Source organism: Phascolarctos cinereus, unplaced genomic scaffold (assembly GCF_003287225.1).
Source record: "Phascolarctos cinereus isolate Bilbo 61053 unplaced genomic scaffold, phaCin_HiC Scaffold_4;HRSCAF=312, whole genome shotgun sequence".
NCBI classification, from domain to species: Eukaryota; Metazoa; Chordata; class Mammalia; order Diprotodontia; family Phascolarctidae; genus Phascolarctos; species Phascolarctos cinereus.
This window is the reverse complement of record NW_027555847.1, coordinates 622450359-622475459: the sequence shown is the minus strand read 5'-3', so window position 1 is coordinate 622475459 and position 25101 is coordinate 622450359. Positions and strand designations below refer to the sequence as shown.

The 25101-nt window shown below is 45.2% G+C and overlaps 1 protein-coding gene across 1 annotated transcript; it reads right to left on the bottom strand.

Annotated features, from left to right (window-relative positions):
- Window positions 1–187: 187 nt before the first annotated feature.
- FAM83A (family with sequence similarity 83 member A) lies at window positions 188–24241 on the bottom strand. The gene is made up of 4 exons (XM_020964968.1): window positions 23762–24241; window positions 11838–12005; window positions 9465–9589; window positions 188–746 (listed from the first exon to the last, which is right to left on the bottom strand). The coding sequence occupies exons 1-4, from the start codon at window positions 24239–24241 to the stop codon at window positions 188–190; spliced, it is 1332 nt and encodes a 443-aa protein (XP_020820627.1).
- Window positions 24242–25101: the final 860 nt, after the last annotated feature.

Genomic DNA, 25101 nt, shown 5'->3' with positions numbered 1-25101 from the left:
ATTTGTCTGAGAGTCATTAAATTTCTGCAGGAATTTTTTCCTGGGTTAATACCTCCATTGAAGGCGTTATAAAATCCCATCAGCCTTTCAGATAGGGTCCAAGGCCTGGAAATGTAGGGCCAAAAGAAGAAAGTCCCACTAGGAGTACAAGAGGACTCAATCCCCACCTTGGTTGGTATTGAAGGGACTATTCAGATACCAGGTGAAGCTTGGAAAAGGGCCTCCACCCAGGAGCCAGTCTGGCCCCTAGACCCAGCTCCTCCAGCCGCAGCCTTCCAGGTCTACTGTAGACATTGAGATTGCTGTAGAGGCCCGCAGGGCAGTCGGTGACAAAATGCCTTGGCTGGTAGCTGGCCTGGGGAGATTGAGGTGCCCAAGGAACATAATTCCTTCCGTTCTGGAAGGAATGGACCCTGGGAAGTGGGGGGTTTGGAGCAGAGGGGCTACTTGGCCCTGAAGACACAGTGTGAGACTGGTGGTGGGGATTGCTGCTCGTAGATGGGTTGCTGAAGGGGTCAGAGGTTGTGTGGTCACTAGATGGACAGCTGCTGTCAGTGAAGCTGTCCTGAGGGAGCTTGGACCCTCCACTCGGCTGGAGGGGCCTGACCAGCCCAGGAGATCGCTGGCCCATCACAGGTTTAGAGGAAGAGTACAGGTGGCGGAACTCCTCCTCAAACAGCTCCACGGCCTGGCCTGTGAACTTGGAGAGGAAGTTTCTGTGGACTTGGCCACAGAGCCACGAGAAACTAGAACGTGAGAGAGACAGAGAGCGCAAAAAAGAGCAAGTGAGGTGATGTGGGAGTGGGAGAGAGAGGCAGCTCTAAATTGGCAAACTTCTGGGTTTTAGAACTAAACTTGCAGACTGGCAAGAAGGAAGCCAGGCTTGGGTGTTCTCAGTCAGTGCTTCTAGGAAGTACCCCTCCCATTTCTGGAGGTTCAGGCACACCTTACACAAGAGCTGGTGGCCTCTGAAAATCGTTTTCAGCTGTTGCAGTTAACAGTATCAGAGGAAATCGCATTGGCCTTGTCTTCTCTAGCTTACTGGTCCTCAGCCCAAGACAGTAATCGTATTTGATGTGTCTTGAACACAGCAGGAAGGGTCCAGTGGGTCTCTAGGCCCAGCCTCATCACCCTCTGGATGACCTACATGATGTCCCTCTGATCGGCTGTAAAATGCCAGTCATATCTGCCCTCCCCCTTTTGCCTTATAACCTGGCAGGGGCAGTGCCAGGTGACAAAAGAGACAATAGATATGAAAGTGCTTAAAGTATGCCTCACTTGAGAGTACTTTTTTATGACTTCCTATTATCCGAGAGCTCTTCAACTCAACCTGTGGGGGCCAGCAAAAATGACTCCTTCCTTCCTTCCTTTCCTTCCTTTTTTCCTTCTACCCTCCCTCACTTCTTTCCTTCTCCCTTTTCCTCCCTCCCTTTTTCCTTCCTTTTTTTTTTCCTTCATTCTTTTCTTTCCCCCAGCCTGCTTGCTAGGGGAAGATGGATATGAACCTTTAAAAACCTTTAAAGGGTCAAGTGAACTAAACTTACGTTATCACTATTACCAGACTTCTGCCGTCTCTATTACCACAGTTTTGAGCCACACTCTGTTCCCCTGTCAGGTAAGATCAAGGGAAGGGGGGGGAGCAGGCTCCCAGTGCAGGGCTGATCCCTAGGCTGAAGCTATGATTGTGATGATGTTGCAGATAAGGCATTAGGCTTGGAGTCAGGAAGAACTGAGTTCAGATCCTGCCTTACAACCTAGGCAAATCACCTATCTTCTCTCAGGCTCAATTTCTGCATCTCTAAAAGGGGGGTAATAATACCACCTATCTCATAGGACTACTATGAAATCAAATGAGATATGCAAAGTGCTTTGCAAATCTTAAACCACTCCATAAATGTTAGCTATCACTATTTAGCATCTCCCTAGAAATCCACAGAACATACATCAGATAATGATTGGTTAGTTATTTCCTGGCAGCATAGTAGTAGTAGGTACACTGTAGAGATCACTGTGGAGTCAGAGCACCTACATTTGAATCCTGCTTATGGTCGTTGCCACTGACTATGGGCAAGTCATTTGAGCCTCAGTTTCCTCACGCGTAAAGTGAGAGGGTGGAATGGCTGAACAGATTATGGCATGAGAACATAATGGAGTAGTGCTATGCCATAAAAAGTTACAAAAGAGACAACTTCGAAGAAACCTGGAAAGGCTTGTATGAGCACAAGAGCAAAGCAAAGTGAGCGGAGCCAGAACAGTCTGCATGACTCATACTGAAGCTGAAAACTGTGAAAAGATTTCCAAACTCTGATCAATGCAGTGGCCGGTTAGGACCTGAGGACTGTAGGGTGACTGATGACGTACCATGTTTCCCAGCTAGAGAATAAGACCGTTTCAGATACAGCCAATGTGGCCATTTGATTTGCCTAGCTAGCTTTGTCACAGTCTTGTATTTGGATGGCAAGGGTTTGTGGATAGTGATAGAGATGGCCCCTGTCCTCCCTCAAAAAAAGAAGAAAATTAAGAGCCTGGATAACACTTTAAGAAAAATACCCAGGGGCAGTTAGGTGGCGCAGTGGATAGAGTCTGGGCCCTGGATTCAGGAGGACCTGAGTTGAAATCCAGCCTCAGATACATAACACTTACTAGCTGTGCGACCCTGGGCAACTCACTTAACCCCACTGCCTAGCCCAAAAAAAAAAAAAACCAGGAAAAAACAGAATAAAGTTCAGAAGGGGGCCAAGACAAGCAGGGCAGTTTGGTTTCTATTGTGTTAAATTTAAAACATACAGAAAAAAAGTGAGAGGTTGTAGTAACTGACCTTTAATGTCCCTTTCAGGTCTAAATCTATGTAATGGATTGTGAAGAAGATTGTATGGTAGAAGGTTTAAAAAAAAAAAACCACAACACAACAATACTAGAATTCTAACATTCTTTCCTGTATTTTAAATTTAGGCTTCCCAGGCCATTTGGAACATTCAATTTTTGACCCACACTCCATTATTGAATTAGGTGTGTCTAAAGCCTGCCAGAGTAGATTAGGTTATTCCATGGCTTTTTTCCATTTAACAAGTCAAGATAGATGCCTTTGATGACTGATCTAGCAAACCTTCTCATGTATACGTATAATAAAGGGGGTTTCTCATGCCCTCAGGGCTTAGGAGAACATCTTAAATATTCTCCCTCTTTAAAAATTGAGGAAGCACCACAGCCTAGTCAGCTAGTATCTTGCCAAAAGATGTTTAAGCGAACATTCAATGTCAACAATATGCAAGGTATTGTCCTGGGTGCTAGGGATACAAAGATGGAAAATGACATAATCTCTGACCTCAAGGAGCTTGTATTCTACCGGGAAGACTATGGCGTCTCCACAGTTCATTTGAAGTTAACTTTTGAGACCTTTTAAGAGAACTTGAATGTGGATAGGGGTCATGCCCAGTCTTTGAGGTCAGCTGCCACCTGGTTTGGAAAGGAAGCATCCTTTGCTGCCACTGTCAGAAAAAGACTACTGGGTGGGCCGTCTGTGATATTATTTATGTTCTTAGGTTCTTCAGGAATTTATTGAAAGAGTCCTTAATCATGATAGTAAAAATGCAATTTCAAATGGCTTTCGTCCCACTTCCAAACCCCTATCCATGTATCTTCACCTCTCCTTAGGCAGATTCCCCATTGCCATGTCTAGCTAAAAAAGGCATTCTTGCCAAGATCTTGGAGTCCAGTCTTATATCTGCAACTTTCTGTATGTAAGGTGGGTGTACTAAGTCAAAGCTAAGCATTTTAATTGGTGTGGGGGGTGGGGAATGGAAAAGGAGAGCAGAGAATGGGATTGACTTGCCTTGTTAAATGATCATATCGGTGATATTTATTTTAAGTAAGTGCTTCATTTTAGGGATTTTTTAATAATGATTGCTACCATTTAAATGTTGTTTTAAGATTTGCAAAAGACTTCATAAATATCTCATTTTATTTCTAAAAAAAACCCTGGGAGGTAGGTGCTATTCTTGTCCCCATTTTACAGATGAAGAAACTGAGACAAACAGATTAAGTGACTTGTCAAGGGTTATAATTGAACTTGGGTCTTCCTGATTCTAAATCCTCTATCCACTTCACCATCTGCTGCTAGTAACAATGATAAGAGGTGGCATTTATAGGTCACTTAAAGGAACTTTACACATATGACCTCATTTGATCTTCACAACGAATCTCTAGGTGCTCTTATTATTCCCATTTTACAGATAAGAAAAGAGGCAGAGAGGGAGAGTGCCTTGGCTACACTGCTGATAGGTAACAAGTAGGATTTGAACTCAGGTCTCCCCAACTCCCAAGTCTTTCCACTAGCTGCTGACTCTCTTTAGGTGTTTCAAGGATACAACAGATTTTGTGAAGATCATCCTAAAGCTAAAGACGGCTAAAGCTAAAACTCAAGTTGGTGAAGGATTATTTGGCCATGGCCAGACTGGAAACAAATCTCTTGAAATAGTAGTAGTTTATGAATCTAAAATAATATTGCTACTGGAACAACTCTGGTTCCCCTTAATGAGTAAAGGCAGTGGGCCGTTGTGTGGCTGATAATATTTGTTAGCTAAACTCATTGTCTTATTCCAAATGGTTATTGCTATTATTGCGGCTAAGGATTATATCTGTGGCAACGATTACCCTGATGACAATGAGCAGCCTAACCAAATCAAACATGCTTCTTGTTTTCAAATATGGACTAAGGACTTACTCTTCTAAAGATGGTGCCACTGGATTTTTCATTGTGAATTTCAAAGCAAATCAGTAAAGACAAAGACTCCTACAACTGTTCTCTTTGAAACAAAGGTCATTTGAGGGCTCAAAGGAAAAGGCTGACCCATTGTCTTTGTGGGGGAGGGAGGGAAGGAAAGAAACATATTGGTAAGTTTGATGTAAAGGGAGTCCATCAAAATTCACCTTCCCTGAAGAAGCACCTCAGGCCTAAGTTGTTGTTCATCCTTCATTTTTTGACTAAGACCAGTGACATCATGAGGTGATGTCTTGACTTGAGAATGAATTGGATTTAAGTGAGGCAGAGTTGTGCAAAGTTGTCAGCCTCACCCTCTCTTCCAGAGTCATCGAAGTCCAGTGGCAAGACAAAAGTCAGGACAATTGGTGATGGCCCAGGGTGCAGTGATTTTGATGTCTTCAATGTCTGAGGAAAACTGTCAGCACTCCACCAGTGCCTCCCTCAGCCACCTTCCTGACCATTGGGACAAATTGTTCTTACCCACCCATTCCGTCTGGGAAAGTCTTCACATGTTCAGGCTGGACATCCCCCCTAACTCACCCACAGGTTTGAGGCCGGTCAGTTACCCCGAAAGGTGGGGGGATGTAAGGGAGGGGGCAGAAATCAGCCTAGAATGTGTTTTCACTTGAGTGGAGCCCACACAGAGCAAAGCCTTTTAAAGATTCCGCGCTATGGGAGAAGCAGATCTGGCAGTCCCCTGTGCATCCCAGAGTGGACCCAACTTGAATTTCCATGAAACAGTCCCTTGGCCCCAATTCTTTTATAAACAGCTCTGGGTGGGAGGGAAAGAGAGGGAGCCCACAGGCAATGAAGACAAGGAGAATCATAAATCCATAGGAAACTGGGGCTGCAGCTGGGCTCAGCTTGGCTCCCTCATGCTGAAATCACCTCGGATCGCTGCCCTTCATCATGCTTGATGATAGCGGGAACTTGTTATTTCGACTTTTATCTCCACATCATTTCATTAGTGTATTTCCAAATCTTAGTGTTCCCAGGCCTCAGGGGAAACCTCTCGCCCCATCTTGGTGGGCTGGGTTTGGGAATTGGTATTTCTTTCCATTAGGATCACTTCACCCTAGACTTTCATACAGCAGACCTTAGATTGTCTCAGGAACTTGCAAAAGTGGCTTGAAAGCATTTGCCTAATTGCTAACTTTGAGGCAAAGCTCTGATATTAAGAAATATTGGGCAGGGTAAGAATAATTTTTAAAAAGAATTCAGCAACTTTGGTCTAGTGAAGGGTAAAGCATTCTAGATTTGATCCCCATGTCATGTTTTTGGGATGTAAGAATTCCTGAGGAGGGGAGGAGAAGAGGAGAGAGAGAAGGATTGTTTATTTCTTTCCTGAGTCACAATAAATGTCACATTTTTCCAGCTGGACCCAGACTCCCTCTCTCCTCTCCAGCCAAGAGGGAAGCTTGGAGTCCCAAGAGGAAAACATTTGTATAGAAATAAGTATTTGGAAAGGAAATGTGCTGAGAGAAAGATTTTCTTTGTCCCATGTTTTTTTTTTTCCCTGCTCTTAAGCCTACTTCAAAATTAGCTGTTTGGAGCTTGCCTGGGTTCAATCTCACAACCTCAAGGGCCAGGCCCATTCCCTTTGATCTTACTTAGAAATATTGGGCCCAGGAAATGCTTGAATCAAGTTTGAGTTGAGTGCGAATCTCCTAATTTGCAGGCTTCCACCTGGAGCTGCTATCTTTTAAGGTGATGCTTCATTCTCTTGTTCTTGACCTGCACTAAATGAACAAAAGGCAGACAGACCACCACCCGAGGGCCCTTTGGCTCTTAGAGCCCTTCCCAAGGGGCACTGGGGATGAGAGAAGTGCCTATAAATTAGAAACATGTGGATTCCATTTCCCCTTAAAATGCACTGGGGGATGATGAAAATAAAGGGAAAATAAACCCAGGGCAAAATGCCTCTTCAATCACAATGAAGCTAAAATGCTTGAAATGGCAAAATGGGTCCCCTCTAGTCACTAAGCAGTAAGGACTGTGGCCCAGGCTCACAAGTAGCAGCTTCAAACCAAAGAATTCCAACCCCGTTAGGACCAGCCAACAGAATTTCAAATTCCAGTTCCAACTGTTAGTTTGAGCTGCACATGACAGTTGGAATAGGGTCTCTGTGGGAAGGGAGGGGGCAGCCCTGAGAAGAAGCTGTTCATCACTTGTACTCCTGTGTTTTCTTGATGTCTCCGGTTCACCTTTCAGCACTTTCTGTGATGTTGTTTCTTTAACCCAGGGCTGGCCTTGAGCAAAATGTAGCATTGTGTAGCCAGGTGGCCCTGTAGCTAGAGTGCTAGACCTGGAGTCAGAAAGACCTGAGTTCAGATGTGACCTCACATACTACTAGAAGTACTAGCAGTGTGACTCTGGGCAAGTCACTTAACCTCTGTCTCAGTTTCCTCATCTGCAAAATTGGGACAATAATAGCACTTTTCTGCCAGGGTTGCGTAGGGCCGTCAGGTGGTACAGTGGGTAGAGTGTTGGGCCTGTAGTCAGGAAGACTAATCTTCCTGAGTTCAAATCTGGCCTCAGACACTTACTAGCTGTGGGACCCTGGGCAAGTCACTTTACCTTATTTGCCTCAGTTTCCTCGTCTGTAAAATGAGCTGGAGAAGGAAATGTCAAATGTCAAACCATTCCAGTATCTTTGGCAAGAAAACTCCACATGGGGTCATGAAGAATCAGACAACTGAAATGGCTGAATAACAATAAACACCTTCTGCGCTTACAAGTCCCTTACTCAGTTCAGTACTTTTATACGCTGTCTTATATCATTTGCATCTGTTTCATTTGTGAGTGATTTATTTCTGCAGCCAGATTGTAGCCTGGGAGGGTGGAGTCTTTGTTTTATAGAAACCCAACATAGACCTGGACCTACAGAAGGGGCCCAGGAAATACTGGTTGACTGACTCTCCCGACTGTGTTTGTGTGTGTGTTTTTTTTAACATGGGATGTGGTGCATTTCCAGTCTTCTCTATGCAAAACACATGAAAAAGATTGTCATTTGATTTGTAACAACAGCCACTACTTGTAGAGGCTGGCCCTGTTTACAATGTTGTCTCTTCATCTCCCTGGCAGATTTAGGGACCTGGCAGCCTACCTGGCCTGATCTGCAATGCCCTCAGGTTTTATGTGGGGCCCTCCTCCCACCATCTTGAGGAGTCACTTGAGCCTGCTGTTGTCAGTCTTCTGTATGGGTCCATCTTGGAGAAACTGAGCACTGGCATCTGCCATGATGCCCTGATGTGTCTGTCCCAGAATCTTCTTATCAATGATCCCATCTTGACAAGTAGTTTACAAGTGGGGAAAATGGAACATCTCTAGTTGATCCAAGCCAAGCTGATGCAGGCCTGGAGATCTCAAAGTTGGGTTTTTGTTCCTTCTCTTTTTTTTTTTCTTTTGGTGAGGCAATTGGGGTTAAGTGACTTGCCCAGAGTCACACAGCTAGTAAGTGTGTCTGAGGCCACATTTGAACTCAGGTCCTCCTGAATCCAGGGCTGGTGCTCTACCCACTGTGCCACCTACCTGCCCCTCCTTCTCCTTTTCAGGATCCTCATCCTTTCCTGTCTAACCCTGACCACAATGATTGTCCATTCACTAAAATTCTCGTCTGTGTCTCACGATCTGATGCCTGATTACTTTGGTTTCTTTGCAGTATTTTTCTTTCTAGTTATGACCTGTATGTGCCATGGGTTACTAGATAGTAAGCTCCTTGAGGGCAAGGACTAGGTCTTACCGTTGTTTGTTTTGTTTTGTTTTAATTTGCATGAGACTGGGCATCCTGTGAGTGCTTAATACATATTTCACTTTGGGTAAGTTGGTCACAATAATGGGCAGTTGCCCTTAAGAAGCGGCCGTGACTCAGAATTATTTTGTTTCTTTTCCTCAAAGCATGAAAAGAGAGAGAATACAGGAGGAAGGGGTAGCCGACAGAGTTAAGTACTACAGGGAGATCAGAATGGATAAGGAGTAAGCAAAGGACGTTGGAAACCTTGGATGGAGCTATTTCAGTTGAATGGTGGGACTGAAAGCCTGATATTACAAGAATTTGATAGAAAAGAGTAGGCAGTGTGGCAGTTGTCCCAAAGACTATAGAAAGCTTTATCTAGGAGTTTGGCTGTGAATGGGAAGAGAGAGTTAGAACAATAGTTTGAGGAGAACCAAGTGAAGGGAAAAATCTGCACATGTTTGTAGAGAGTAAGGAAAGAGCCAATAAATAAAGAGATTTTTGAAAACTAGGAGGAGAGGAAGTGATTATAGGAGCATGCTCCCACCCTAGTTTAGGCCCTCATCTTCCACTCACCTGGACTACTGCAATAGCCCCCTAACTGTATTTTCATCCAGCCTCCATAAAGCTGCTAAACAGATATTGCTGATCATGACACTCCTCTGCTCTAGAAGCTGCAATGATTCCCTGTTGCCCCTAGGATCAAATAAAAACTCTTGTGTTTGGCATTTAAAGTCCTTTACAGCCTGGCTCCAGGTCAGCTTTCCAGACAGATTTCCCCTCAGTCCCCCTCATGCACTGCCTGTTCCAGCCAAACTGGCTCACTTTCTGTTCCCTTACACGACTTTGCCATCCATGGCAGGAATGCTCTTCCCCTTGTCTTCTGCTTCCTTGGTCTCCCTGGCTCAGTGTGGGGATGGGCTCAGTGCTGGACCCCCCCCCCCCCGCCGGCTCGGCGATAGGTCTCACCTGTACGATCCAGTGAGGACATATCTCCAGTCAGAGATGATGAACTTTTCCTGGATTTGGCCTGAGAACTTCTTGCCAGACTTAGCACAGTAGGTTTCTCCTTCCACACTCCGGACCGAAATGTTCTGTTAGAAGGAATTTCAGGATGTAATTAACTGAAAGATCCCTTAGTTCTCACAGAAATCTCCATCTTAAAGCAACCAAATGATGTAGTGGAAAGAACACCAGATGTGAAATTAGAGGGGATGGGTCTGAATACAAGCTCTCCTTTCTACTGCCTATTTGAATTTGGGCAAATAGCTTCACTTCCTGGGCCTCAGTTTCCTTTAGTGTTCAGTTCCCACTATGACATCTTATAAAGAACATTAGTTATCTGGAGAATGGCTAGAGAACAACCAGGAAGGGCCCTCAGGCTCATGCTAGATAAGGATTAAATGAAGGAACTGGAGATATTTAGCCTGGAGAAGAAGCTTCAGGCTAAATTTTAGCCCAAGTAGACTTGGGGGGCACGTGATAGCTATTATCTTCAAGAATTTCAAGTCTGTCTTGTAGGCGAAGGAGTTAAATTTGTACTAATTGGCCCCTGAGGACAGAAGTAGGAAGAATGGGTAGGATTAGATTTAGGCGTGATGTCAGAGCTATCCAAAGATGCCATGGGCTGCCTCCTAAGGTAGTTAGTTCACCGTCCCTGGAGATTTTCATGCAAAGGCTAGATGATTGCTTGTTGGAGAGGATGTAGAGGGTGGTGCCTTCCAATTTGGAAGTTCTGTGATTTTCTGTTGAGGGTTGGATTAGATGTTCTCAAACATCCCTTCCAGTTTTAATAAAAATCCAAATTTTAAATGAACCAACATGAGTGAACTTAAAAGGCATTAGAGATCACAAAATTGAAGCAGGTAACCAGGCAGTATAGTGGCTAGAACACTAGACCTGGAGTCAGCATAGACCCAAGTTCAAATCTTGCTTCAGATGTTTATTAGCTGTATTATCCTGGGCAGATTACTTATAACCTGCCTGCCTCAGTTTTTTCATCTTACAATGGGAATAATAGTAGTAGCACCTACCTCCCAAGCATGTTGTGAGGATCAAATGAGCATTTAAAAAGTACTTTGCAAACCTTAAAGTACTTAGGAATGCTACCTGTTTATTACTGTGACTAGTCTGGGTCCAGTGTTAGCATTGAAAAGGGGGTCAGTAACCCGAACCTATGAACCACACTGGTTCTTGGATACAAGATAAGACTGTGCTTTAACTGTGCCCCAGGAAGAATTTGGAAAAAAACAAAAAAACAAAATGCAGACAACTTCACGTCCTGAGTGTGACCACTGTCCAACTCTAATCAGCTGCTATTTCCTAGCATTGTCCCTGAAACACTAGAAAGGAAGTAACTTCCAAATTCTAGCAGCATGACCTCGGGCAAGTCACTGCATGGCTTTAGGCCTCGATTTCCTCATTTGTAAAGTGAGGAAATTGGACTTAATTATTGGTAAAGCCCATGACAGGTGTTTTTTTTTCCTTCCTGTAATCCTTCTATAAAATTTATAAGAGTAGAATCCAGTTTGTCAAGGAAACAATGTAATGGAAAGAGCCCTGCTGGAGGAGTCAGGAGACCTCAGTTTATGTCCCAGGTTCTTCCAGACATAACATTGTATGGCTTCTTTAACGTCCTCGATGGCTTCTAAATAACTGGTATTAAGCCAAGATTTGGGGTGTAGGGAAGAGAAATTTTGGGGAAATGGTTCCAAGTCTATCAACTGTACGCTGGGTACGGGGATCATGATGCCTTGTGCGAAGTAATACCTTTATAAATGCTTGGTGAATGAACAAATGAATGGATGGATGGATGGATGGTTTGTTGAATGACCATTTACTGTATCAAGATGATGAGTATACCAGAACTCCCTTGGTCTGTGAAGTCACCAAGACATTTTACCAAGCAGGTTCCCTTGGAGAAGAGGGGTAGTTTACCTACCTTTTGAGGACTCCTGTAAATATTCAACAAATATTTCTGTAACATTCATTGATGGCATTTGCCCATTCGTTCAAGAAACATTTGTTAAGCACCTACTATGTGCTGTGTATCAGGTTGTTTCTACCAAGAATGTAAATTTAAATTTGGGGTCCCCAAGAAAAAATGTAGGAGGGTCCTCTATTGACTGTTGGCTGCAAAAATAAATCTTCAAAGAAAAACTGTTTTATTCAGGGGAGAGGAGTCTTCAATGCAGAGCTATCTGGATGGTTGCTACACATCTTGTTCTTTCTTTCTTTCTTTTTTTTTTTTTGAACCTGTATCTGGCCCTGGAAATCCTCCCTTTTCAGGGACAGAGGATCGAAGGCTCAGAGCCAACAATCCCCCTTTGAGGCCGTTCCTACCTTCAGGTGACTGTCCAGGATTTCAGCCTTGTCACACATCTCCCGAAAGAGCTTCACACCACACTGGTCGAGGAGCACACAGACAAACACACCTCGCTTGTTAGCAGCTTCCAGCACATCACAGAAGATCTCCGTATCCGTGAATACATCCATTAGGATGACCAGGACCTGGGCCAGGGCAGACAAGACCACTCACTAGAGGACCCAGGGTAGGACGTTTGTCTTACTACACTTCCGAGCTAGTTCTGGTTTCAGCCAAGCTCAAAGGGCTTGGGGTAGGCCTGGTCAAGCTGGGGTCCCAAGGCAGGGAGGACAGAAGAGACTCTTCCCCTCAACAGCAGCATTCAGCTTAATTTAATTCAACAGCCATTTATTAATCAGCTCTTATTGTGCAAACCCCTACTATTAGAGACTGGGACTGCAAAGATGAAAAAAAAAAAAGAAAAAGCAGCCACACCCAAGCTTACAATACCTGGGGGATAGATGGGGTTATAGGATCATAAATTTAGAACTAGAAGAGATCTTGGAAGTCATTTAATCCAACTCCCTTTCATTTTACAGACGACAAAAGCTCAATAAAGCAGCAGAAAGTGAAGGGAAGAAGGAAGGAAGAAAGGGAAGGAGAGAGGGAGGAGAAAGGAAAGGAGGAAGGAAAGAGGGAAGGGAAGGAGGAAGAAAGAGTCTTTCAGGAGACTACTGGATGAAAAAAGTGGCTTTCTCTTGGAAAAATGGTAGGGCCTTCTAAACCAAGCTAGGATTTGTTCAGAGACCAGGCTGGAATTAGGGCTATAATCACAAGAGCAAACAGAAGTGTCTGAGTCGATCAGGAACTGTAGAGACCTGTTAGAATCATGGTAAACAGAAAATGGGACCATGGAATCACCACCTGCCATGGGGCCTATCCAAATGAGTTTCCAGGTTATTGGGATTTCCCTCCAATGTTGCCAGATGAGTATAATTCAAGGTAGATTTCAAGGTGAGAAATAATCACCTAATAACAGTTCACATTTGTAGTGCACCTGAAGAGTTACAAAGCGAAAGGGACCCCTTTACCTCCCCTGACCATTCCTCTTCCCCACCCACACCCACATTCCTGACCCGGACATAGGCCTCACACTTCCTGGCTTTTCCAGTGTGTTGGCAGCCAGTTTTTCTCATCTGTAAAACAGGAAGTTGGACTCGATGACCCCTGTGGGCCTGGATTATGGTATGTCGCAAGGAGCCCAGGGTGAAAATGGTCCCAAACTGATATTCTGCTGGAACCAGGCAGGATCTGTTTCGGTCTGTGCAAAAATGTTTTCTGATCCCAAACCCCATTAGCCCACAGAGAGAGCTGGGAACACAAAGAGGTTATATGAATCCTTATCTCCTTTGCCTTTGTCTTGTGGTCAGTGAGATGACACAGAGATGGAACAGCTCAGACTTGGTTATTGAACATTCAGAATCCTAGGCCATTGGAGACTCCTTAGGTCCTTCCCTTCCTGCGCCCAACCATTTTCTAAGGGGTTTGTGCCTTAAATTTGGAGAGTCGGTGTTGGGACAGTGGATGGAATGCTGGACTTGCAGTCAGAAAGATCTGGGTTCTAATTCTGCCTCAGATACCTAGTAGCAGTGTAACTGGGGAAGTCCCTTAGCTTCTCTGGGCCTCAGTTTATCCATCTGTAAAATGAAGAGGCTAGACTAGAGATTCCTTTCAGTTCTAAATCTATAGGATTCCTCTTGATGCGAGGAGGAAGCTGCAAGCCTATAAAGGCCAAGACAGAAACAGGAGCCTTAGATGAAGGAAGGCACAGTAAGACATAGAAGAGAGAGCACAAAAATGGGGCTCAGAAGCCTTGGCTACTGATCTTAGCTCTGCCAGGAACTGGCTAGGTGGCTGTAGGTCCATCACTTCAGGTCTCTGGGCCTCTAGTGAGGGAGGTCCTTAGGGACCTCAAATGGTCTCTGAGAGGCCCCCACGTTGAATGAGTCTATGATTTAGCCATAACATATCTTCTCTCCTCACCTTGCTCTTACCTGTGTACTGCAAAATTTACCAAAATTTATTTAAATCGTATTTATTCAAATACATGATTGCATGATTCTCACACAATCCTGGGAGGTAGAGCAGTCATTAGCATTATTATTTGCATTTTACAGATGAGAAGATTGAAGCTTAGAGAAGCTAAGTCACTTGCCTAAGGTCACATAATGGGTAAATAAATGACCATCAGGACTTGAACCCACATCTTCTGACTACAAGTGCATTGCTTTTTCCTGTGACAACCCACTGCCTCTCTGTCCCAGGAGAAGAGGCTCTTCAGAACCAGTCTGTCAGTCAGTAAGCACTTATTAAGCCCCTGCTAAGGCTAGGGATATAAAAAGAAGCAAAAGACAGTCCTTGCCCTCAAGGAGCTTAATGGAGGAGACTACATGTAGACATACACACACACACACACACACACACACACACACACACACACACACACACATACACAAAGCAAGCTCTATGCAGAATAACTAGGAAATAATTAACAGAGGAAGGCACTGGAATTCAGGGGAATTGGGAAAAGCTTCCTGTAGAAGGTGGAATTTTAGTTGGGACTTGAAGGAAGCCGGGGAGATCAAGAGTCAGAGGGAAAGCATTGCAAGCATGGGGAACAGCCAGAGAGAATGCCTGGAGCCCAGAGATGAAATGTCTTATCCCATGGAACAGCCGAGAGGTCAATGTCACTGGATCGAAGAGAATGGGTAGAGGAGGGAGGCGTGAGAAGTCTGGAAAGGTAGGAGGGGGCTAGAATGCCAGCCAATTTTTATATTTGATCTTGGGGGCAATAGGGAGCCACTGTTTATTGAATGGGGGTAGAGCAGGAGAATGACATGGTTAGACTAGACCTACACTTAGGAAAATCACTTTGGTGGCTCGATGTATTGAAGTGGGGAGGAGCCTAGTTTGTGAGCTCCTGGAGGGCAGGGACAGTCTTTATCCCCATTTCTTAGCATAGTGCCTGGCACATAGTACATGCCTCAAAAATCTGGATTGACTGACTGATGGCACACATTTTGTATTTACTTATCTGTGTATGTGTTTCCCCTTAGTTAGGGTTGGGGAGAGGGGAGGAGGGCAAGAAGCTCCTTGAGAGCAGAGATGGTTTTATTCTTCTCTTAGCACCATGCCTGACACATAGTAGGAGTTTAATAAACGTTTGTTGAATTGAATCAAATTGAATTTTGGTCTCAGCTTCGCTATTAATTGTGTGACGTTGGACAGGTCTTCTAATGTCTTTATCTAAAAAGTGGGATATTAGATTTGCCTTAAACAGGTGGTAGGATTATTGCGCACAGGAAAAGGACATCTCCATAGCTAGCATTTATATAGCATTTTGTTTGCAAAGTGCTTTACCAGTATTATCTCATTTGATCCTCACGACAACCCTAGGAAGTAGGTGTTATGATTATCCTCATTTTACAGATGAGGAAACTGAGGCTAAGGGAAGGCAAGTGACTTGCCCAAGGTCACACATCTGATGTCTGAGGCAGGATTTGAACTTGGGTCTGCCAGGGCTCCAGGTCCAGCACACTACCTAGCCACCTAAAAATGCTGCCCCTATTTAGAATACTTCATGATTGGGGCAGCTAGGTGGCATAGTGGATATAGCATTGGCCCTGGAGTCAGAAGGACTGAAGTTCAAATCAGGCCTCAGACACCTGACACGAGCTGTGTGACCTTGGGCAAGTCACTTTAACCCCATTGCCTACAAAAAAAAGAAAAGAGAATACTTCTGTGGTTTCCATTAAATGCTTGTTTCACAACAGTCTGGGGAGGTGGGGAATACAAGTTTTATTACTTCTCTTTTGCTGAAGAGGAAACGAACTCAGAGAAATGAAGAAATGAATTGGCTAAAGTTACCCGGGTAATGTCAGAGGCAGGTTAGGAGGGTGCTGGGTAGAGTGCTAGGCTTCAATCAGAGAGACCTGAGTTCAAATCCTCCTGCCTCAGATATTTCACTTAACCCTGGTCTGCCTCAGTTTCCCCATCTGCAAAATAGAGAGAAACTATCCCCTCCCAGAGTTGTTGGTGAGGATCAAATGAGGTAATATGTGTACAATAAGAGGTATATAAATGCTCTTATTCAAATTCAGGCCTTCTGACTGCAAGGATCACTATGCCATGCTCCCTGTTGATGTAGGCAAAGGCATTTTAAAAAAGTTATAACTTCTCTGTTTTACATATGCTCATTGTGTCTGTACAACTAAAATGATGATTTTTAATTAATATTACTCAAGAATAGGTGTGAATACTCCCCCAGTGATATCACCCAAATACGTTCACCTGATGGAGACTGTTGGTAAGGAGATCTTGGCAACACCAAGCACATGCACATGGATGTACGCAGACAGAAGACACCTAGTTCAAAATTAAACAAGTTGATGATGTGGTAACTACTAAATGGAGGAGGAAGAAGTTTTAATTCTGTGCAGGAGAAGAGAGGTAGATGACTTGAAATAATTCTCAGCCCACACCCCCAATGCCGAAGTAGATAGCGCCAGGAGCATGGAGTCAGGAAGACTTACATCCAGATTCAGCCTCAGACACTCACTGGGTGACCCTGGGCAAGTCATTTAACTTCAGTTGCTTTATAGGTAAAATAGGAATAATAATAGCACCTACTTCCTAGGGTTATGAGTATCAAATGAGATAAGATTTGCAAATCTTAAAGCGCTATTAGTATTTATAATAGCTATTATGGAAGTCTCTGCAACATGAGCTGGACTTACCTGGGAGAAGGCTGTGGGAGACGGATGGGTGACAGTTTGTTGCCAGATAACCAACGACAAAAACACCACCATTATGGAACACATTGGACCCCAAACTGAAGACTCCCCAGGTACCTCCCTGAATTTGATTTCTTTGTTATGCCAGAAATGGATTCATTGGCTGTTTCTGAAGGGACCAGAAGTGGCCGGGTTTATTTAAGCCTGAAGAGGCACTACCAAATGCCACCTGGGGCAATTGCTGATGCTCCCCTACTGCTCCACACCCTCTCTAACCCCTCCTGGAGCTCCTCCTTTTCACCCTCCTTTTCTCCTTCCCTTTCTCTTCTCCCCTTCTCTCTTTTGCTTATCCTCCAATTTTCTTCCTCTTGTTTTGGGGCATGTTTTTCACTGGAACTGCTCTAATGTCTCTGCAGGTGTCTGTGTCAAAAGTGAAAAGCGTGTCAGAAGGCAGGGACATAGAACAGAGGATAGACTATACATATAGGGAAGGGAAAAGGGTCAGAACTCATTACAACTAACACAGGCAAGGATACATTGGTAGGCACACACAGAATGACATCAAGACACAATCTGCATAGATTAATATACAGGGACACAGAAAGATGAGACAGACACACCAGTACCTGAAGGACTCATATAGAAATAATCACGACTCAACTTGCCTTCTCCCATTGGTGAGTTATTCCCAGAACCTCCATTTTGAGGAAGGGCCCAAGACAGCCATTCTTCATTCTCTGTACTTTGTCACCATACGTAGGTCTAGTGTTTACCTCTTCCTCTTCTACCCTTCCCTTCTCCCCCCAACACCATCCCAACCCCCTCCCCCTCTTTTTAGCTCCCTTTTATGTTTTGTCTTCCCCTACTATAATAGGTTTTTGAGAGACCTTTTTTCGTCTCTGTATTTGTACCCTTAGCACTTAGCACAGTGCCTAGCACCTAGTAGCTATTTAATAAATGCTGCATGACGTTCAGAAAAAGAGACTTTTCAGTGTCACTTTTCAGAAAAGGGACTAGACTTGTTCTGCCTGATATTAGAGGAAAGAAGTAAGAGTAACGGGTTGAAGTTGAGAAGAGATGAATTCAGGCTTAAGTTAGGAAAAAACTTCCTAACCAGTGGTGCTATCCCAAAGTGTGATGGGCAGCCTTAGGAGGTAGAGAGGGAATTGCCCCTTACTGGAACTGTTCAAGGAAAGATTGGATGACCACTTGTTGAGGGTATTGAAGGGGACATTCTTCAGGCGTGGGTTTGATTAGATGATATGAAGTTCCTTTCAACTCTGAGGTTCTGGGATTCTGTCATACAGACAGAGGAATGAAATAGATACCCATACAATGTGCATACACAGAGCTATGAATGGACACGGGGACACACACACACACACACACACACACACACACACACACACACAGAGAAAGGGGGCTGCTTCTCTCCAGAGACCAAAGAGAGGCCAGAAAAACACCTCATCTGTGGACTCTGCTCCCTGAGATCACATCTTCTAACGTGCTTAACCCTCCTCAGAAGCCCCTGTCTAATGGTCCTCATGGAGACAGCTAATGCCCTTCAGGAGAAGCCATTCTGGCCAGTGGGAAAGAGGGCAGGATTTTAACCACAACTCATTTCCAGTTCTGCCACTTACGATCAATCAACAAGCAGTTATTGAGCGCTCACTTTTGTGTCCCCCCACTGTGCCAGGTATTGGGAGCACTAGGACAGTAATGAAAGTCTGTGTGACCTCAAGGAGTTGACATTCCACGGGGGAGATGATAGGTTCAAATGTGAGAGACAAAATGGATAAAAATAAATACTGGGTGATTAGCGTGGGAAGAGAGGGGAGGAATGCGCTGACAGCCAGAGGGATCAGAAAAGTCCTCAGGAATTCTAAGAGGCAGAGATGAAGTAGGAGGGCATTCCAACCTTGGGGAATCCTCAGGGCAAAGACATGTAAGGTCAAGAAGGTCATTTTTGGCTGGACCATGGAGTGAGGGAAGGGGAGTTAATGTACAGGGTGTCCTAAAGATCTTTAACCCGTTAAAGCTTAAAACAGCACCAAGACTTTTGGGACACCCTGTAAACTAGAGTTGAAAAGATAGGGTGGGGCCAGATTATGAAGGACGTTAAAGGGTACACTGTGTGTTTTCTTTTGCTGTTCAGGCATTTCAGTCTTGTCCAACTCTCTGTGACTCCCATTGGGGTTTTCTTGGCTGGGTACTGGAGTGGTTTGCCATTTCTTCCTTTAGTTCATCTTATAGATGAGGAAACTGAGGCAAACAGGGTTAAGTGACTTGCCCAGGGTCACATAGCTCTTAAGGGTTTGAGGCTGGATTTGAACTCAGGTCTTCCTAACTCTAGACCCCCAAGTCACTTAAACCTGATTGCCTAACAAAAACAAAACAAAGGGACACCAAAAAAAAAGCACAAAAAAAACCCCCATGTAATTGGGAAAAAAATATAATTTAAAAAATGAAAATGAACATTTCTCATTATTATGGCCCGCACACACTTGTATTAGCTGGTATTACTGAGGCCAAAGAGGTGTGGTACTTCAGACCAGCTAGGGGGTTCAGGATATGTGTGTTCTTTTTACTTCCCAGGAATTTCCTCACGGGCGCTTTGGGGAGCCCGCTCTTCTGTAGGCATCGGGGCTTGCCGGCTTTGCCTTCTGGTCATCGGTGTGGATGGCAAAGAAACGGTGGCTCCTTAAGGACTGAACAGACTTTCATAAAATTCCATTAGTTCACTCCGAAGCATTTTGTAACCCTCCTGGCTGAGCTGCCCTTGGGCAGTTGGCACGGGGCCCTATGCCAGCTCAGCAATGCTCAGGGGCTATGATAGGAGAAGGCTGGTTCCAGGACATTTTTCTGCTCATGACCGTGCCCTCCCTGTCACCAGAGGTCCTGCGTCGTGTCCTCAAGTCAACAAGCATTTATTAAGTGCTTGCCATGAGCCAGGCATTCTGCTAAGAGCTGGGGATACAAAGAAAGGCAAAAAGACGAGACCCTGCTGACCAGGAGCTCCCTGTCTTAAGGGCGAACACAGCATGCAAGCAGCTCTGCAGAAATAAGATAGCTCCGGGATGAGTTGGGGGCAGTCTCAAAGAGGAGGCATTAAGATGAACGTGGACTGGGAAAGGCTGACTGCAGAAGGTGGGGCTTTATCTGAGGCTGGAAGGAAGCCTAGAAGTGGGGAGGGAGAGCGTTCTGGGCATGGGGAGACAGCCGCGGAAAACCGGGAGATGGAGTCTCTGTGTTACGCAGAGGGCTGGGGGAACTGTGTAAGAAGACGGGAAAAACAGGAAAGGTCCATGGTAGGGGTAGCATTATCCCGGGCAAGTTCAAAGGCAAAATCACAGGGGCACTTTGGATCAGAGAAGGACCCCTTCTGCGAGGAAGGGGTCCTGCTGTCTGCGGGTGCTTCCTCAGAGGTCTTCCCAGGTGGCAGAAAGTTCCCTTTTGCTGGAGGGGGTAAGGGAGGAGGCAGGGGAGGGGGCAGGGTCTGTTTGAAGACCTGGATTAAGGGCTTTTTGAGTGACTGGTGTTGATACCATGATGCCAGCACTCGGAGCACAAGAAAGATGACACGTTTCCAGACCGTTTTAGGATGTTGGCCGTGGTAGAGTGGAAAGAGCCAACCCGGGAATCAGGAAGACCTGTGTTCAAATCTGGCCTCTGGTTCTGTGACCCGGGGCAAGTCACACTCCAGCTCCTGACTCTGGGCATTTCATGTGGCTGCCCCCCCATTCCCGGTTTGGTCTTCCCTCTTCATCTCTTCCTTCTGGTTTCCCGGACTTCCTTCACATCCCAGCTAAAATCCCCTCTTCTAAGAGAAGCCTGTTTGGATCCTTCCCTCTGAAACTGTCCCAGTTTATCCTCTACATCTCTTGAGCATACATAGTTGTTTGCAGATCATGGCCCCGGTTAGACCGTAAGCTCCCTGAGGGCAGGGACTATTTTTTGCCTCTTTTTCTACCCCCAGGACTTCACAGAGGGCCTGGCACATAACAGGCACTCAGGGCAGCTCTCTAAGGCTGTGAGCTGCAGAGAATGTATGTTGGTGGAGGGAGTTTCCTGACCTGGGAGTTCCCTACACTGATGAAGTCACATATCCCATCCCCTATGCCCTGTCCCTGCTCACAGAATTAAAGATTTGGAAGGACCTGAAAGGCCATCAGGTCTAACTTGGACAAGAATTACCTCTACAACACTCCCCCAAAGTGGCCGACGGGTCTCCATTTGAACACCTCCAGTGATAGGCCGCCACAGAGATTTAGAGCTGAAAAGTCATCTAATCTCATCCTACACACCAGAGACTGAGATGTAGATAGGTAAAGAGACTTGCTTAATGTTCACTTGGAGTCAGGAAGGCATGGGTTCATATTCTATCTGAGACACTAACTGTGCACCCTGCAAAAGCAAGCTAATTAATTTCTTGGAGCCTGTTTCCTCATCTGTAAAATGGGGATAATAATAGCACCTTATCAGTGGATCAATAAGTATTTATCAAGACTTAAGGGAAAGCTCACTGAGAAGTGAGAATTCATCATTTACCTAAAATGACTTGCAAGCCTTAAAGTGTGATTATTAATTAGCAGAGCCAGTGTTCAAAGCCAGTCCTTGGCCCCCAAATCCAGTCTGCTAAATCCTTCTACTGAGCCTAGGGCTCCCTAAGGTACATCTCTCATCACCACCCAAGGTGCCACAAGATTTTAAGTCCCCGTTTTACAGATGAGGAAACTGAGCCCCTGAAAGGTCAAAGCACTTGGTCAAGGTCATACATGAAAGTTAGGGACAGAGCCGGAGCTCAAACCTCAGGCCAGGCTCTGTTCAGACTCTCCCAAATGCACCATTCTCATTGTGTTCATCTGTCAGCACTGTATCATGCGGTCACGGAAACATGAAACACCGCTGAGATCAATTGGGGTTCCTCTGGTGACAAGCCAAAGAGTTGGCTGCTTCAGTAACAAACTACATAGCACTTGAAGGTTTGTAAAGCCTGACCTGATCTCATCTGAGCCTCATAGCAACCTTCTGATGTAGGTGCTACAGGTGCCCCATTTTACAGATGAGAAAACTGAAGGACCTTAGAGTTTCAAATATTTGCCCTGAGAGAGAGCTCAGGCCTAAAACTGACCTCAGCACAGAAACCAATTTGCAAAGACCTGTGTAAGGGACAAAGCAGCATGTCCTCTTCCTGTGAGTTACTCTAAACCATATTCAATCATTCAAAAAGTGAGGCTCAGACCAGATGATTTCTAAGGCTCTTTCCAGCTCTAAAATTAATTTGTATGCCAATTTTAGCAGAGACAGACAAAGGACAAAGGCAAGAGGGAAAGGGGAAAAAAAAAGAGGCAGAATGAGCCATCCTCTTTAAAGAGGACAAATATATTTCATGAATGGACACACACAGTGAAATGATTGTCCTCTGCACCCTCTCCAGAGTCATAGTCGGTATAGAGTTATATGGAAAGAGAACAATCAATCAATAAACATTGGCTAAGCACCTCCTTTGTATGTGCCTGGCACTGTGCTAAGTGCTGGGAATACAAAAAGAGGCAAAAGACAGTCCCTGCCCTCAAGGAGCTTACAGTCTTGTAAGCTCTATCTCCAGCGCTGTCTCCACAGATGGGATGTCAGGGCACTGGGCGAGGAGCACAGCTGGCCCTGGCTGCGATGTCCTATGATTCAAGAGGGATGACTTTTCTTATGTGATCTCCCCCACTGCCTGTCACAGTGTCTGAAATGCCACCACCAGAGTAGTTACTCTTTTGGGTCTTCAAAGGGTTTAGTATATGTGTATCTATATGTACATGTATGTGTATATGTACCTACATATGTATGTGTGTGTACAAATATATATAAATAGTAGCTAATGTTTCTGTAAGGTGGACAACGTACTTTCAATCATGTCTTTTCATCCTCACAACAAAGACCGCATGAGGTGAGTATCACAAGTATCAATAGCCCTATTTTGAAGGAAACTGAGGCTAGAGAAGTAAAATGCTCAAGTTTGGATACCTGATAATAATAGCTAGCATTTACACAGCACTTCAGGATTTGCAAAGCACTTTACAAATACTACCTCATTTGAGCCTCACAACAATGCTGGGAAACAGGTACTATTATTATCTCCCTTCTATAGATGGGGAAACTGAAGTCCAGAGAAGTTAAATGAATTGCCCAGGGTCACACAGCCAGTCTGTGACAGAGAAGACACTTGAACCCAGGTCTTCTGGGATCCAAGGAATGTAGGCTTTGGATTGGCTTAGTTGGAGGTGACATAAAAGATAATGATTTTTCTAATCTGAATCTCTAGTGTGCTGTCTTGAAAAAGAATCAGAAGACTTGGGTTTAGCTGCAGGTTCTGCTACTTAGTAGGCATATGACCTTGATTTCTCTGGGACTTAGTTTCCTTATCTGTGAAACAAGGGGTTTATAATAATGATCTCTAAGGTCCCCCCGCCCCAGTTTCAAATCCTATGAGCTATAAATCAGAGAGCCTCAGCTTCCTGTTGCACAATGGAAAAAATGTTGGATTTGGCATCAGAGGACCTGGGTTAGAATCCTGCCTCTGTCACTATCTATGTGACCTTGGGCAAGTCACTTCCCCCAGGTCCTTAGCTCCTGCTTGGGCTCTGTTACCTCCAAGGTCCCTGCTGGGCTTAAATCAAGCACCTCCATCACAGGGCTGCTCTGAGGCTCAAATGGCATAATATGTGTGAAGCACTTTGTGAGCGTCAAAAGTACTACATAGTATTTGTAGAGATATTCTTGCTGCCTGCTAAGCAAAGGGAGGCCCCTGAGCTAATCAGTCAATTAAGACCAATTAAACAAGCACCTACTGTGTGCCAGACACAGGAGACTAAAGAAATGGAATGAAAAGGAAACTGCTCCTGCTCTCAAGGAGCTTACGCTTTATCAGGTTAGGAAAACAGCTTACCAGGAGAAGCCACAGCAGTCAGAGACCAAGCTGAGATGACAGAAAGAGGCTGAGGCTATAGGGATGGTCAGGGTCCAGTGTGAGATGCACCTGGACACCTGTTCTAAGCCCAGCTCCATACCCCGTCCCTGCTCTCCCCCTCGCCTTCCCCTTCCCCTATACACACCCATATGCTGGAAAGCACAAAGGCCTGACCCCCTTGTGCCAAGGCGACCCAGGTGTTCCCCTCTACCTGACTGGTCTTGCTGATGCAGCGGCGGATGAGGTCCCTGATATTGTTGTGTTTGTCTGTCTGGAAGTAGACGGTAGCGCTGGACTTCTCCTTCAGGTAAGGCTTCTCGGCCTCACTCCAGCTCTGCAGCAGGGCTGGCTCGCTGCCTTCAGACAACATGGGGAAATAGGTACCAGACTGGAGAGAGCTGGAGTCATTCACCTTGAGGCCCAGCTCTCCCTCCACAGGGGATTCTTTGGCGTAATAGGGCTCCTTGGCATTTTCCTGAATATACTGAGCTTCCACAGAGGACAAGAAGTCCACCTCTCCTTCTCTGCTCAAGGCATTCTGGTATGACTCCAGGCCACCATCCAGAAGGGCGTCCATGGCCAGCCTGGCACTTTCATTGTGGCTGAAATCAACCTTGGTCAGCCGGCTCCATTGGTTCTTGACCTCTTGGAGGCGTTTCTTGACCTTGCCTACAGTTCTCGACCTGTGCATTCTTCTAACCTGGAGGAGGGGGCTTTCCCCCAAAAGGCTGAAGGTTGGACAAAGAAGGCTGAAGCTCTCCAACCTGGTCCCATGCAAAGAGAGCTCTGGAGCTCACTGTGGGGGCCAGGCAGGATCAGGCAGGAGAGGAGGAAGAAAAGGAGGGGCTGAAAATTAGTGTGTTATGTGTGCCCTGGGAGCCGACAACCTCCCCGGGGCTTGTCGATGAGTGTACTGACACACAACCCTCTCACACACAGGTCCAGGAAGTGAATTTAGCAATGCATTTAAGCAATGCTCCAGATAGGTCATAAATCTGGAGCTAAGTGATTTCCTTATCTGCAAATAAAGGGCATACACCTTACCCGGCGGGCAAAGGGGTAAATTGTCTTCATTTCTCTGTCAGAGTTAGTAATGGAATGATTCCTCTCCTCCCCCTTATTCCTCCAAAGTTGCAGCAAGTTCTGCTTTCAAACTCTATTGCACAACTTGCCTGACAATCTCTGAGTCCAGAGCCCAGGGGGCTTTTGTTACAAACCCAGCTGTCACTCACAGGTATTAATGGACCGCTGAATGGCCTGATTCATTGGACAGTCAGTAGGTGTTTATTAAGTGCCCATTATGCTTAGAGCCCTGGGAGGCATCCCACTAGAGCAGAAAGAACACTGGATTTGGTAATGGGAAGACCCGAGTTCAAATTATGATTTTGCTAGTCACTAGGTGCGGCCTTGGGTAAATGAGATCACCCGTCTGATAAATGAGATCACCTCTCTGAGTCTGTTTTCTCATCTGGGTAGTTTAGACTGGCTAATCTCCAAGACCCCTTCTGCTTCCCGGATTCTAGTGTTCTGGGGGAAAGCATAATGATAAGT

What these genes read in the sequence shown, in the direction of transcription:
- FAM83A (XM_020964968.1), bottom strand. Translation starts at nt 24,241, where the DNA reads ATGCACAGGTCGAGAACTGTAGGCAAGGTCAAGAAACGCCTCCAAGAG. An exon ending in GCATCAGCAAGACCAGTCAG is followed by an intron (nt 12,006 to 23,761) that starts GTAGAGGGGAAC and finishes GCCCTGGCCCAG; the next exon opens with GTCCTGGTCATCCTAATGGA. An exon ending in GTCCTCACTGGATCGTACAG is followed by an intron (nt 747 to 9,464) that starts GTGAGACCTATC and finishes CTCACGTTCTAG; the next exon opens with TTTCTCGTGGCTCTGTGGCC.